Below are 16,113 nucleotides of genomic sequence, written 5' to 3'. Positions count from 1 at the left end.
TTAACTAAGTAGGCTGTCTTTTTCATGTCTGAATTTGCTTCACATCCGGTCTCATCTTTTTGAGAGACAGATGGGCAGAGATAAGAAAACAGGTTATTGTCAGCTTACTGCAGCAAAGGGGGGGGGGGGGGTCTTATTCAATAAAGCAGCAATATTACAGTGGGGAGAACAAGTATTTGATACAATGCTGATTTTGCAGGTTTTCCTACTTACAAAGCATGTAGAGGTCTGTAATTTTTATCATAGGTACACTTTAACTATGAGATACAGAATCTAAAACAGAAATCCAGAAAATCACACTGTATGATTTTTAAATAATTAATTTGCATTTTATTGCATGACATGAGTATTTGATCACCTACCAACCAGTAAGAATTACAGCTCTCACAGACCTGTTAGTTCTTCTTTAAGAAGCCCTCCTGTTCACCACTCATTACCTGTATTAACTGCACCTGTTCGAACTCGTTACCTGTATAAAGACACCTGTCCACACACTCAATCAAATAGACTCCAACCTCTCCACAATGGCCAAGACCAGAGAGCTGTGTAAGGACATCCGGGATAAAATTGTAGACCTGCACAAGGCTGGGATGGGCTACAGGACAATAGGCAAGCAGCTTGGTGAGAAGGCAACAACTGTTGTCGCAGATGGAAGATGGCAGAAGTTCAAGATGACAGTCAATCTCCCTCGGTCTGGGGCTCCATGCAAGATCTCACCTCGTGGGGCATTAATGATCATGAAGAAGGTGGGGGGTCAGTCCAGAACTACACGGCAGGACCTGGTCAATGACCTGATCCCCTTGTTCTCCTACTTATTCTCCCCACTGCACCTGCAGCTATCGCAACATTTGTCAGCTATAAAAGGGTTGTGGAAATGAGCACTTTGACATGTCTGTTTTCAATGCACCTTGAGACCAAACAAGTCTAAGGGCCCTTTGACAACTCCCTCGTCTGGTCCAGACTTTCAAACTTTTCAGTTTGATTCAAACCATAATTACAGGTGTGAAACAGACTGCCACTATTGAGCAAAGTGTCCCTCACCTCTTTGGTCTCTCCCCAAATGGAGGTGCCAGAGCTTGAAGGATTGTTTGCGGTCTTCTCCTGCTGATACAATATACTGTTTGCACAACGAGGACATTCATTTGGCGAATTTGAAATAGCCTTGAGTTGAGGTTTTGCATATATTTAGTCATAAAGTAAAGTATGTGACAGATTGGAACTTTCACCTGATGACTGCACTAGAGGAAAAGGTCAAGGGATTACCAAAGTTACACAGTTCATCCTGAGGGAGACCAGAGTCCATCGAATAGTTGCTGAGACATTTCTCTAAAACCCTTACTTTCCCCCCCCGAGCTCAACCTTATAGTGGAGTTAGGGGAAAGTCGGGGGATCACCAGAAACAGTGTTTCATCCTCTTGGGACCATGAACATCTGTGAATGGCAACCCAACCAATAATGGTCGAGATGTTTAAGTCTGGACCTAACTACCCAACCAACTAAAAACTTACAGAAAGGCTGGATCATCTAGGCTGGACTCAAACCGTATGAACATTTTAAACGATTTCATATGTCGAAGAGAGCTGCCTCTAAACTTGCTAATGCTGCATCAACAAAGATGAACAGCAGTCACAAGCTAATGAAAAGACTAATGATACAGATACTGTACAGTGTAAAATACCATAAATAGTATTAATAGGAGTGTGAATCTCTAAGTTCCTCACTATTCGATTCCGAGGGATCATAAAAAGATTATCGATCAACATTTTTTTCACTGTTCTTGTTACTAATGTGTCCGTATACATGTCTGAAATTGTGTTCATTGCTGTTTTTTCTTGTCTTTTGTTGCCAAAATGCCATGTGATTTCTGCTGCAACCTAATTTCCCCACGGGGACAATAAACAAACAAACAAACTACTGAACAGCATATTTGTAACGATCCATAATTAAAAATAGACAGATGAATATACTTCCATTACCTTTTCATGTAGTTAGACAACTTGCTTAAGAGGTGTCAATACAGAAAATACATTTTTATTTCAAATAATGTAAACATTCAACTGTGGCCCACTGACCTTAATCCTTACAGTAGAAGTTAAGGCACTCAAATACTGACATATTGCCAATAAGAAATAATCATTCATATGACACTGACCTGTTGATTATTCCTGATCTGCAGCTTGACCACTTCATCCTGGTGCTTTAATTTGGTATTCTCTAGGACGTACTTTAGACACACTATAGCATATTATTGTGGCACGGTCTGAATCTGCATTGGGAGGCTGCCTGAACGCTGTGGGGAGAAGGACTCGCCTTCCAGTCTGTTGTCGTCTCATTCTGCTAATCGACACATTCGGGTGAAGCCGTCGTAAAGGGAAAGTTTGTTGGAAGTGCATCACTGCTGCCTTGAATTTGCAAGGGGGATCTGCAATCTAAGTTTATTAGCAGCCATCCTGAGAGCTGTGCCTAATCAGAGCTCAACAGGTAGCGGGTTTGAGGGGGGCGGGGGTTAAATTTCCAATTATTGACTTTTCTGCATTGAGACATAATCTGTCAAGAGACAATCACGATGTATACAAGAATCGATTTTTCCCACCGCCTCTAGTACTTCATCAGTACTGCTAATGGGTTAATAGGAGTTTCAGCTGTAGCAGTGTTAGCAATGTTTCCACTACTTTTTCACGAGCTCTTTATCTTATTTTGTCTACAGCTGCTATGTGGAAGAGAGACACAGCTGTGTGAGATATATCTTGCTTCAAATACATCCTCATATCACAACATCATATATCCTGCCTCACCGGTTTTTGAGTCTGTGTGTGTAGGATTATGGGTATGTGTGTGTGTGCATCTGTGCTCCAGTGTGCTTGTGTGCTAATCCTGAGTGAAAGGCTACGGTTTTGTTTTGTTTTGTTTGTTTTTTGCACAGGAAGGCATTGGGGAGGACTCCCGGAGGGCCTCAGTGTGCAGGCCCTGTAAGCCTGCGTGAATGAGCCTGAATTCGCAGGCTCCCCACGAGGACGCACGGCCGATTAAGCTGACAGTCAGAGGCCCATTGACCAGTCACAGAGATTAAACGCCGCGCCATCTCGCAGGCTAAAACCACCTGCGGGACGGAGGGAGAGATGGAGAGCCGGAGGAGAAGGAAATGGAAAGAGACACAGGGAGACGTGCGTATACTCACTGTTACTTGTCGCTTCGGTAAATGACGCCTTTTGTCCATTCCAGCCTTTGTTGTCCATCTGTAGTGATGCGGAGAGAACGAGAGAAGGGGGAGGTAAGAGAGATGTAGATTCCTGAACAGACAGCTTCTTCACGCATGTCAGACGAGTTCCTTCCTACTGTTTGGGCCACAAAGAGATGAGCGCTCACAGGAGGGGATGCTTAAGGAGCCTAGTGTCTGTCTAGGCTGGCTACTTAATTAGAGGGGGGGCTCCTATTCAGTGTGTTACTTCTGCTGTGGTATGCGTGTCTGCCTGCACAAACACTCACAGCCACAAACACATGTGTGCGAAACAGAAAAACAAATCATTTCTGATGTGCGTGACAGCTGAAGAGATGTCATGGCTGTAAACAAACGCATTCCCATTTTAAACGCCCCCCTCTCCCTAGATCACCCACAATCCCACGGTGGGAATGTGGTACAGCAGAGCTCCCAACAGAAGGGGAGGCAGGGAAGGACGGAGAGACAGACAGAGAGAGATCCAAAGAGAGGCAATGTATCCTACAAAACAGGAGCTTGGCAAACACTGTTCAATCATTCCATAGAACTTGGGGTTGTCTGAGGATCTAGTTAGAAGTAGGCCGTCCGATTAGATGTTTTTAAGAGTTGTCAGGCCAATGCACAGCCATGTATCAGCAACTCCGTTCTGTCTAAATATTCTGCCTTGAGTGTAACCAGAAAGGGCCCACCTCCTGCCAGGAATTAGCTTAAACAGTGAGCCTGCTTATTTCCAGTACTCTTGTTTATCTGAAACCTTAGACATCAAAACATAGCAGTTTATAGGGCAAACAAATAAAACATGCAATGATGCGGACAGAACTCAAAAACTTGTGTGCAACATTTGATATTTTTGAACACTTTCAAAAATGAATGTGCTGAAGTTTTTTTGTAAAATGTATCATAGATAACTATATAAAAGACCAAACTGAATACTGTCAGAGCTCGACTGTTTAGTATGATGATGAAGGCAAAGTGGAATACTGACTGCAAACTGGGCTGCGGTTCCTTTGGAAGAAACAAATCCACTTCACAGTCATTCTGATAAGAGCAATGTGTCATCCTTTAGCATTATGCTATGGCTGTCTGAATAAGATATATGGAGCACCACATATCTAACTAATGAGCTGTCCGGGGAGCGAGAAATATTCTACAGAGAGCCGGTTATGTAACATCATCTCTATCTGAATTTGGTCCCTTGAGCTTAAAACCCAATGAGGTGAATAAAGATGATGGAGATCAATGATTGCTTGCAAAACACGTTCGGTTCAGAGGAGCTGAACAGCTTGCATAATAGGTCAGCAGCACTGGAGCTTGTGATAAATCTGAGTATCAGAATTCTGCACAGTGCTGTACAGATGAGATAGTGTAGAGACAAAATAGGAGCAGAGTGCAGAGATTTTCTTTATGTAATCCTTCAGCATACAGCTATACAGGTGCCCTGCTGCCAGCGTGGCTGGAATACAAATTGCAAGAACCCCTATGTACGCCCTATATATCTTGTTTCTGCATTTGTAAAAGGCACTTTCCTACAGTCACTAGATACAGTGACCATCTTACTCTTCGCTTGTGGGTAAGCATCAATTGTGTGTCAGTTTCACATTTATACATTTAACAGCTAAAGCTTTCATGTGAGTGTCATTTATAAAATGAAAAGTGAAAAAATGTTTAAAATACCTCAGAGGTGTAATCATTAAGATGATGGGTGCAACTAATGCTTATTTTTATTTACCTGCCGGCTATTTTATATTTGTTGAACAACGGTTTGGTCTGTAACGTGTCAGAAAATAGTGAAAAATGTTTGCCACAATTTACCTCAGCCTCAGATGTCTTCAAATTCATTGTTTTGTCATTCAAAAACCCAAAGATATAAGTATAAGAAACCAAACAAAAAATAAATCTTTAGGGAAAAAAAGCTTTGTTAAAAAGATTTTATTAATCACTGAAGTGATTTATCAAGCTAAAATACCAATTATCTACTAGTTCTAGTTTCTTTAATGTGAGGATTTGCTGCTACTACTACTATCGCTCTGTTTAACCACCAGACTCCCTTGACAAAAGCAATTATTTGACCTCGCAGAACATGGGAGTTGCTGGTCTACCATTAACTCCATAGGTCAGTTTGTTTGTTATTATGTGACTTTGGCATTTTAAATTGGTTAAAAACACCAAAGTGACAAAATAACACAAATCCTATCTGTCCTATCACTGTAGGGATCATTTCCATAATGTTGTCAGACACTTATTATAACAATCTGAGCTTAGTAAACGATACTAAAAATAATCATAACGTGCAATCCCATGATCACTCCTTTTCCTCAGTAGAGCACTACATACAAACTACCCACGCTTACAGTAATCAGGCACTAAAATAAATTAACAGAGTGGGAGACATGTTTGTGTATATCGGCATTAAAATGTATAAGTTGGTGTAAGCCAGATAATTAAAAGTAGAGTTCGTACCTCAGTGGGGCTCTGAGAAACTGTGGAGGCCTTGTATCCCAGCTGCAGGAGCATCGCCTCGGCCGCGTTCCGCTTGGCCACCTTCTTGTTGGGCCCTGTTCCTGTGGCAACCTCGTTATTCACCTTCACCTGCATGTGCATGGAAGCAAACACATGCACAGGTACGTACACATGAGATACAGAACAACAATATTTCCAGATTTACAATTGAATATTGGCACTGTACTGATACATCCTGTGACAATGAATCACTGAATGACTTTCTGAAAACAATAATCGAATCACTTTTCTCATGACTTCTTCCTTTCACGCTTTCATTCACTTTTCAGCCGAGAAAACTTTGCCTCGCTTTCTGGGCCGAGTCAGCAGTGCAATTCACATCGCGCAGAAAAGGCTCCAAGTGAAGTGTTTGTTTTTCAGTGATCTCAAAACATTAAATCTGTCTACACAGAATGTAAGCAGATATTTCCAAGAGTATATCAGCCGTCGTTATGTTATGCAAACAGACAATTACACTCTACAAATAACATTCTGGGAGCCAAAGCCTGTGAACAGCCAGGCCTCAGTGCACTCACTCAAAAGTGGTCTGACATGCTCACTACGTTCTCGTCTGAATACATCAAGCAGGCCGCAACACACAATGAGAAGGAAAGACTCATTTATTACACTTTAAAAGATGATCCCTCGCTCAAAGACGTTTGACACAAGTTGGAGCCTTTTTCTGTAACTGGTGTGATGGGTGCAGAAAAAAAGATCCGAAAACAGAGACTTACTTGAGCCCAGCAACTTAGCAAGGGAAACAATGTGGAAATTTTAGAAGAGTGAGTGGACTGCACAAAAGGAACACACACACACACTCGCTTGGCCTAATGTGTGTATCAAAGAGGCATGGAGAATAGGTTTGAGGCTGAATTACGGCCTGACGCTAAGAGAAGCTCTGTTCTTCTTATGAAAGAAGAGGATTATGGAAAGAGAGACAAAGCGCCAGAGTTTGACTGAGAGGGGCAGACACAGAAAGACAACTGGGATGAGTAAAACAAAAGAGAACTGCAGTTAAAATGTTGCGCATAAATTAAAAATGGACTACGCCAGCTTTGCTAGTCGTTTGTCTCATACACGAAACAGACTGCTGTCTGGGGCTGTAGATACACACAGACTGCAGCGACAACAATCAAATGATGAGGGTATACATTTCTCTTCAATTCATTTTTCCCAAACCAAATCTATATATTCACATAATTTACTGTACATGTACAATAAAACCGGATTACTATGAGTAGCTACAATTCAGTAATAGTTTCACTGAAACAGAAACATGGTTTCCATGCTACTCGGCCATCACCTTCTCAGGTACAAAGTGGTATTAAAAGACAGGGGAGCTAGCTGGTTAGCATGCTAACTTCAGAAGATATGGCTGCAACACAATAAATTTTTTTTTGAGTGATCATGTACGTAGTATTGTTTTTCGTAATATGTAATAAATTAATTATTAGTATGCATGTGAGTGTACATAATGGCAGTAAGGAGTAATAAGGTAGCTTTAACTTGCAAGTCCGTAAAAGGCATGGAGATAAAATAGAGACAGGCAATGGCAGTTTCTATTAAAAGCTAGCCACATCTCTTTTACAGCAAACCAAGAGTAATGTGTCGGTTCTAAACCTTACCCACTAATTGACTTGTTTTCTAGTTAACTAGTAACAATGTGGCTTTTCATGTATGACCTTAATAGTTAAAGCAACCCTGAATAAAGGTACCAGTGGTATCTGATGAGATTCCTTCTGCATACAAAGAATCGGCTCTATTTACTGGGTTAGTGATAAAAAGCAAATCATCCATACCTTAGTTAAATGTTAAAGGTTGTTTGGTTGGCTACAGCAAGACCATGACATTTGATTCTGTTAATGAATACCGGCTCCTTACTACACAGACCACATTCTAATATATTTCAGTAGTACAGAAGACAGTCTGTGTTCTGTCTTTACTAGCAACAACAGCTTGAAATGACAATTTAATAGTATAAAAGAGTTGGCTGCTCTGACGAGGAAAACAAGACAGTAAAGACGCATGTTCATCTATTCTGAGCTTTATATGCATGCAATAAAAATAACGAATATTAAACAGAACTTGTCAGAGGGAACGAGGTCCAAGACTCTTACAGTGTACAACAGAGAATTTCCAATTACGGTATTTTATAAATAATCTGCTACGTGCAAAATGGTACCTAAGCTAAAATTCAACTTTGGTGGCTTTAAATACTGTAATAAACAAACTGTCAACAATTTCATTACAATCTGTGCTGCCTGGACACAAAGCATTAATACTGCACTTCATCTGAAGCTAATTTGCCTCAGGCCCTGTGCTACAACATGGGGTTTTTGTTGGGTTAGGGTTGTATACAGGATTGGGCTTGGACGACACACAACTGAAATAGGACCAGTACATTGCCTCAGAAGAAAACCAAGAAACTTGTGTTCTACTGCAGAGGTATTCAAAGCAGGAGGCGGGCCTCCCAAGGGGGACTCATGTGGCAAACAATTTCACGGGAGGCTCAATGATATCAAACAGCAATATTAGGCTGTCTTGGCTCAATTCTGTCTGTCTATGTGATCATATAACATAATCATGATCCCTTAGGCATCCAGTGGCCTGTGCTACGAAGTGGGATAACTGGCTTATCCAGGTAACTTCAGTTTCTTAAATGTAGCCCATCTGTAGGCTATAACTGAATTCTCCTAAGTGTTTTCACATATTTAGATTGACTATTCTGCGTGTCCAAAGAATACGGAGCGAGGGTGAGGGTTAATAAACCAAGAAAAAAATCCTAGATGAAAGTGTCAAATTTACAAGAACAAAAATCGGAAATTCCCTGAAATCCAAGTCACAAAAACTCAAAATCACTCAATCACTGTTTTCTTCTGAATACGCCCAAGTCTCTAAGGTGCATGATAGTGATTGTGAGCTAAACTCACAAGTATTTCTTCACTGCTTATTCCGATTGCAAGTCTAATATAAGTTTCCACTGCATGCATAATTCACAACAGAGGTGTGTGTGATGTTGCAGCCTTGCAAAGTGAAGTTTCTCTCATAAATATGTGACTATAGCCTAATGTCAGAGAATATTCAAGTTTTTTACTTAGATTAATCTTGGAAATTAAATGTTGTTTAGTGGATTATTACCCTCTCCGCTGGCTCCTTTATTTTTTTATTACTATCAACTTTATGTGCAGTTGTACTTTTACATCTTAATCATATTACAAATAAAAGAAGAGCCCATGAAATACATAATAGAAATTTGAACTACAATAAGAACACTGTCAAGATTAAAAGGCTACAAATTTACTTAATTTAATGCGATGCCAACAAGCCTCCCTGACTTTGTCGGCCGCCACGATATTAGATTTAGCCGTTAACTTGTCTTTACATTCATCATATCCTGACACAATCAACGTGCGTTCCGTGCTTGGCCGAACACGCCCCTTTTATGCAAACACAACGCAACTAACCAACAGCTTATCCATCGTCGTGGTACCGTTTAACACCGGTGTAGGCGGTCAGAGTTTGCCCGATAACCACAAGTTAACTCTGAGTAGGTTGAACTCCCTTTGTAGTATAGGCCACAGGACTTGAGCAAAAGTAACCCAATAAACTAAGGGGGGCAGCTTTTTTCAAGCTTTGTCTTTGTCTGTCTATCTCAGACTTTGAAAACCCCTGTTCCAGTATAAAGAGGTAATACAATGCTGCTACTGACTGGCCAAACAGAGAAGGTTTATTCTTCCATTGGCTAGTGTGATCAAAAATACAGTCAGTGTATACCTGCTCTTTGGTTCAGGAACTTTCACAACAAGTTTACAGAGCATAAGGTGACCAGATATCTGAAATGAAACCCGGGGACATTTGGTTCGGTGGTCAGTATGTCATTAAAAAATGAAATGTTTTAAAAAGGGGGACAATTTCGATTTTATAATCTGTCAAATATAACTCTTCTGAATGAAATCAAGTCATTTTGAGGCAGAAGCTACCTTTCAGTCAGTAGAGGCTGCAATCACTTTCTGGCAAGTAGAAAAATGCATATTATGTGTTGTTTTGGCCATTTAAAGGTATTTCAACAGGTAAAAGGACTGGATTGGTTGGCACACAGTAAGTAAAATAATGAAGAATCATAAGGATAATTGCAAAAGAGATCAGAGACCGATTTACTAACATCCCTAAATTGCGTATGCATTCTAAAATATTGCACGTTCAATTTTAGTACCTGTTATGGGTGATTTACTAAGAATTACTGCGTAGATGACAACAGGGGCAAACACAATGGAGGATATTGGTAGTATTTAAATTAGGGTTTTGCGTGTTTTAATGGTTTCCGCCATTGAGAGTCGGGAGGGAAAGCAGCCACTGCGTAAAAACCTTGGTTTGTTTCGTTCAGTGCGTCCTGATTATGTGGAAATCGTATGTACCTGCCCACCCTGCTTGAGATTGCACTAAGTACAGCACACCTGGAAAGACTGCTTTGGGAAACCCCAGCAGAAACAGATACAGTATGCTGGAATGACCCAGATGCGAGGAAATGGCAGCAGATCGTGCTTCATCCATCCAGAGGGAACAATCATCGACCGTCAGCACCGTGCCCGGTCGCTCCGCGATTTCCTTTCCCTGTCCGCCCCAACGCCCTATTCCCTCTTCGATACTTACAGTGGGTTGTGTAGCTATTACGACCGGTGCATTGTCAACAGTTGGTGATCGTTCCCTCTGGCTGGATGAATTTCACGCATGATCCGTGCACTTCTGCAGCGCCACGCAACTTTCTAAATTCTTCCCTCTCATGGAGAAAATTAGTCAGGTCAAAACGAAATTTCAATTCATACCACTGTTGTATATTTTATTTCTTCCAAAGTGATTTTAAGTTTCACAAACCAAGAATATTCTGTAATGTTACATCACGAGCCAGATGTATCTCGATTTAGGTTAAAACTTACAACATTACTGAGAATTTAAAGACAGAATAACAGCGGTACGAACATTATCAGCTGTTGCTGGACACGTCTGCTGTGTTGGCTGCAGTGGTCTGTGTGACTGGGCCTGGGGGAGTTTACCATAGCTAGCTAGCTATTCCTGACAGCCCCCTGAAGTATATTCCTCTTACCCCAACCAGGGTATGTAAAGTTATTGATTATATGCATGTCGACCGTTTAACCCTATCTGCTAGCAGATAGATCTCGTAATTATTAACCTCCATTGTGTTGATGTGCAGCCTCCGTAACGTTATATAACACCTGTCGGCACCATGGTCGGCACTTGCGGAGCTTTCAATTCCGAAAACGTTTGAACACATTTTCGATTCACTGCCAATTTTCGTAAAACTGCTGATCTCCGAAATCTACACAGTTGACTTCTCGCCTAAAAACTTCTCAGAATTGTATTTAAAGTTCTGTTGTTGGCTTCTAAAGAATAAAACGGTTTGCATTAGGATCTATCATGTACGTAAACCCAGATGAACGTCATCACGTTTTGTGCGCAGTGTCTTCTGGGACAAACCATATTTGGAAGTTCAACTTCTGTCAACTTCCGTGACGGTCTGCAGGCTGCAGCTGGATGTACTTGATTTTGGCAAGAACTGTTAAAAATCCCGGAAGTGTTCTTCACACGCCCATTTTACTGAAGATGCATCGGTTGGTAACTTGTGTGAACTTGACGGCAAAAATATCCCAGCATTCAAGCGAGGGGCGGAAAGAAGCTGAGAGAGAGGCCGACAACAGAACGTTTTTTACCATGTTTTGAGGCAAGAAATCAATTGTGTAGATGTCGAATACTGGCAGTTTGACCAAAAATGATGGCGAATCAAAAATGTGCTCAATCATTTTCGGAGTTGTGACGCTGCGCAATTGTCAGCGGGGGGAAGCTAACGAGACGGCCGGCCAGATCAGCTCACAGAGCCCTCAGACATGCAGACCACTGTAGCCAACACGTCAGAGTCCAGCAACAATGGCAGAGTAAAGACCCACAGCTGTAAGATAGTTTTAACATTCGTACCGCTGTTATTCTGTCATTACATTCTGAGTAATTTTGTAAGGTTTTAACTTAAATCAAGAGACATCTGGATGATGTACAGAAAAATTGTGATGTACAAACAAACCTGGTCTTGTGAAACTTCGGAAAAATTAAACCAATAGAAAGAAAGGGGACTGTCTTTTCTTTATTACTATTATTAATATTGTTATATTAGACATTATATTGTTACTGTACAGTAGAGTTGTGGTCACAGTATTTGCCTTTTATTTGCTTTTATTTTCTATAATTTTTTTATGTATGAACAACTATATCTTGTTAAGTTAAAACCTACAGTTAACCCGATTCTTAGCTTTTTGTTTTGGGGGATAAAACCTGGCCGTTATAATAATTAGACCGATTAAGAGAAATGCAGACGGCCTCTGTGCTGGGGGTATTGCGCAATACCAGCAAGAACGCATCGTCTCAAACCGTCAGCAGCGTTTTGTGTGCTCGTGACATTGCAAGTTCATTCTTCCAAGAACGACTAGCAAGAATGTTCTCCCCAAGAACACAAGTCTATTCTTTGCATTTTTGGTTCTGAAAAACAACCAAGCAGCCACTTTAGCCCAGCCTCTCGCTAGCTAGTGACTTAAGCATCACGGCCAGTGAAGAGAAGCCAGAGCTTTAAGAACCTCCCTTATTGTTAAGGTCTTCTGTTTGGGAACACTTTGGTTTCCAAGTTGATAAGACGAAAGCAGTGGGCCGACATTTCTCAGTAGTGAGCGATGTTTCTGGCAACACGTCAAACTTGCTAACTCACTAACGGTATCACACGAAGGAAAACGTCACTGCAACAAGGGAAAAAAACAAAAACGAGCACAGTGCAAACGCGTTTCGGCATTTAAACAGACTTTAGTACGGAAGCGCATTGCATTCACCAAAGAAAAAAACATTGGAAGCCTTATCTCATAATTATGAGATCAGGATCTCGTAATTATGAGAAAAGAAGTGTGAAGTTATTGAATATCTCTGCAGAATGTGTTTTCGGTGTTGCACTTTGTAGACGGTCCCTGCGCACTCGTCTCACAGCCGGCTGCATGTAGAGACCAATGTTATTTGTTCTGCTCCTGGGAAGACTCATTTATGTGAAAATGTACTTGTAGCTTCTTGTCTACTTAACTACGATAGTAAAGAGGCGTCGTTTGTGTTTTAAACACGTTTTGCTTACGAGTTATTGATCCTGGAAGCTCGAATCTGTGAATATATTTACAACTTTACTGAACTCAGTAATAAATGGCACCTTTCCAGTCATCTCTAATTACGAGATCTTTTCTCACATCTTTTCTCGTAATTATGACATCTTATCTCGTAATTATGAAATCTTTTCTCGTAATTATGAGATCCTGATCTCGTAATTATGAGATCCTGATCTCGTAATTATGAGATAAGGCTTCCAATTTTTTTTTCTTTGGTGAATGCAATGCGCTTCCGTACTTTAGACTTCGGAAAAGTTTTTTTTTTTTTTTTTATCTGAGCAGGCCTTCAAACTAGGATTGATAATGCTCATACACAGAATAAAAGACGAATGCTGCACTGTAATTTATATTATTATATATTTTATTAGTTATATGTGGTATTGTTTTGAGAATATTTTATTTAGTGGTAGTAGTTCGCATCAGTATTTTATTTCTTATTCTTTTTTATTTTATATAATTTATTTATTATGTGTAATTTGGGAGTTTGTTTAAAAAACTGTAAACTAATTTGGATGTTTACAAAAGTTCATAATTAACCAGTTTGCATTTTCTTCCCCTTACTGTACCGAAAATAAACTTCAATGAAATATGGCATTTCTAACTGTAACTCAACATGTTACTAATGTTAGCTAGGTTGTGGATTGGCAAACTGACACTACTTGCTGCTGCAAAGCTAACAGGAGAGGACGAGACGGTCCCAGAGCAACACAGCAGCTCCAGACAGCGATACTTACAACTCTCCTGCTGCTAAAGCTAAAATCACAACAACAGCATATCTTGGTGAACCAGAAAGTACGCTGTATGTCCGTCGGCAAGTGATTAAACGTTACCTGACTGACACACACGTCACTGCTGGATAGTGTTGTGTGGCTCGTATTATTAATACAAATGTCTTCCCCGCAACACCTGCACGTGTGGAAGAACGTACCGTATCGCACAGCACTATCGCAGTGTAAGAGTAAAATTCAGCAGGTGATAATTTAGCTTCGTCAGTTCAATTTAATTTTTATTGTCCTTTGAGGGGAAAATCGATTTACAGTAGAGGGCTAAAAACTGAAAACAATAAACACAGCCATTGCGGCATATAGCATCTGTTTTCGAAAGTACTCAAACAGTTGGAATGGTGGCTTCACCATCATACAGTGCATCTGAGCAGTGTAATCAGCAACTCAGGCTCAGCGCAGGAAATTTATTGCCCTTGGTACATATATAACACTCATCAGTTCACCCATCTCCATCTCAATCCCACTTCATTTAGATTAGACTGCATTAGCTAAAACTTAACAAATCCCCGTAGGGAAACTAGTTTCATGAAATGTGACAATGGTGAAAATTAAGAAAATATAAAACAAACCCAGTGTTTACCTGCATGATAAACTCCCGGCGTCGGGGCATCCCCCTTTCAGAGAGCAGCAGGTACTCTGGCTCCTTCTCCTTTTTGGCCTGCTGGATCTGGGCCAGACGGCTGATCGGGTTCATGCCTTGGCCATAGTCTGGTCCCGTCTGGAAGGAACAGAGGAGACACATTACGGTCAACTCCAATGATTTATTAATCATATTTTCAGAAGTGACAGCAGTCTACTGAGCTTAGCTGATAGTACAGTAGGTGTGTGTGCATTGCATTGTTTGGTACAACAGTATATCAGTGAACAGAAATGAGATCATACTCATCAGCAATGGACAGATTCAAAAGATTTAGAGGGCAAGTAGAATAAGACAGGAAATTAGTAGGAAAGAAATCTCACAATCTTATATTACACATTTTTTGAATGTCTGTGGCACTGGGTACTATTACGTTCTGAAGCAACACTTCTGACTTGATTGTACCTTGCAAAAAAACAAAACATTTCAAACATTTCCCCGAATAACATGACTATTTGAATTACACAATGATATCAGAAGCGTCTTCCAGGCCAGCACAACTCAGCCCTGCTGTTGTACCTTGAGGATGGTCTTGGTACGTTTCTTGTAGTGTGTCTTGGGTTTCTCCACAGCGGGGATGAAGGGCAGCTTCTTCAGGTCCTGCAGGATGGACAAAGCAGCACGCTTCTTGGACAGCTTCTTGCTGTTGCCCTCGCCCTCAGCAGAGAACTCCCCCACGGTGACGCGGGTCAGGAAGCTTTTCATGTGCGGGGGGCCGCTCTCCTTCAACACCTGCGTGAGATGCAATAGGAGCAGGTTGGCAATGAGGGACTTCCAGTTAAGTTTGTCTTATACGAGGTTCATTACAAGTTGTTTTATGGAAAACAGATTTAAGACAAAATACTGAAGACAGAAAAGACTGAATGAATGTGAGTGTATTTGAGTGAATTAGTACGGTATGTGTGAGGGAGTGTGTGCAGCGCACTCTGCAAGCCGCTTCACCAGGTGGTCCAAAACATCTGTTCTCGATGGTCACAGTGCTACCCACCCATATGCGTGTGTTATTCATATACAAACACACACACAGAGACGTACAAACACACATATGAAGAGGAACATGTTCCTAGATGACAGTCTCTAGTGTTGAGGGCTCAGTTTCCTTCCTCTAGCCTCTGGTCACCTGGGAGACCTAAAACAAACACCGGCTGGCGTTAGGTCATGCTTCTGCAATCACATCTACTTCCTGTGAAGTCCGAGAACAGTGTGTGAGTGTACGTATGTGTGTGTGTAGCAGGTGGGGTTCTCCCGAACCTTATTTAGGAAAACACATTGCAGGAAGAATTAGGTTTCACACACTTACCAAGTCCAAACAGTACATGTTTGACTAATATGGATGCCTTTTTGATTCATACTCACTGACTTTCTCCCTCACTGTTCCTCTAGCCATAGTTGCTGTCTGTAAATGTTTCTTGGACTTTCTCAACCAACCCCCTCATTTATTTGAGCTCAGTTTGTGGTACAAACAGCACAAATTGTAGCAATCAGATGCAATTTAGAAACAGTTCATTTAAACCCGGTGACCGATAAAACAGATAACTGATAAGCGGAACCTTAAGCATTCCTCAAATACTTTGCACATCAACACGGACTAATACCAGTCCTTGAGGGGAACAAAGGATAATGTGTGCGTATCCCACCTTCCCTACTACATAACTTTACCCACACAAACTTGCGTTTTGTTTCCATTAACAAACTAAAATGATAATGCATGTATGGTGTCTGAAAACCAAACAATGAATGGTAAAGCCCAATTTCTTACAAAATGTCCAGAAA

The 16,113-nt window shown here is 41.0% G+C and overlaps 1 protein-coding gene across 1 annotated transcript in view; it reads right to left on the bottom strand.

The window, feature by feature from the left end:
• Window positions 1-16,113, bottom strand: part of stau2 (staufen double-stranded RNA binding protein 2) — a 99,067-nt gene that overhangs the window by 49,455 nt on the left and 33,499 nt on the right. Inside the window, exons 8-11 of the mRNA XM_038727261.1 lie at window positions 14,860-15,072; window positions 14,284-14,421; window positions 5,678-5,806; window positions 3,179-3,236 (exon numbers count right to left, since the gene is read on the bottom strand). Coding sequence (XP_038583189.1) covers window positions 3,179-3,236; window positions 5,678-5,806; window positions 14,284-14,421; window positions 14,860-15,072 — 538 coding nt within the window. The remainder of the gene's footprint in view (window positions 1-3,178; window positions 3,237-5,677; window positions 5,807-14,283; window positions 14,422-14,859; window positions 15,073-16,113) is intronic.

The sequence above is a fragment of the Micropterus salmoides genome, unplaced genomic scaffold (assembly GCF_014851395.1).
Source record: "Micropterus salmoides isolate LMB-PRFRI ecotype aquatic unplaced genomic scaffold, ASM1485139v1 Ms_hic_scaffold_1, whole genome shotgun sequence".
NCBI lineage: Eukaryota > Metazoa > Chordata > Actinopteri > Centrarchiformes > Centrarchidae > Micropterus > Micropterus salmoides.
Note: the sequence above shows the minus strand (reverse complement) of the source record. Positions and strands in the feature narration are given on the sequence as shown.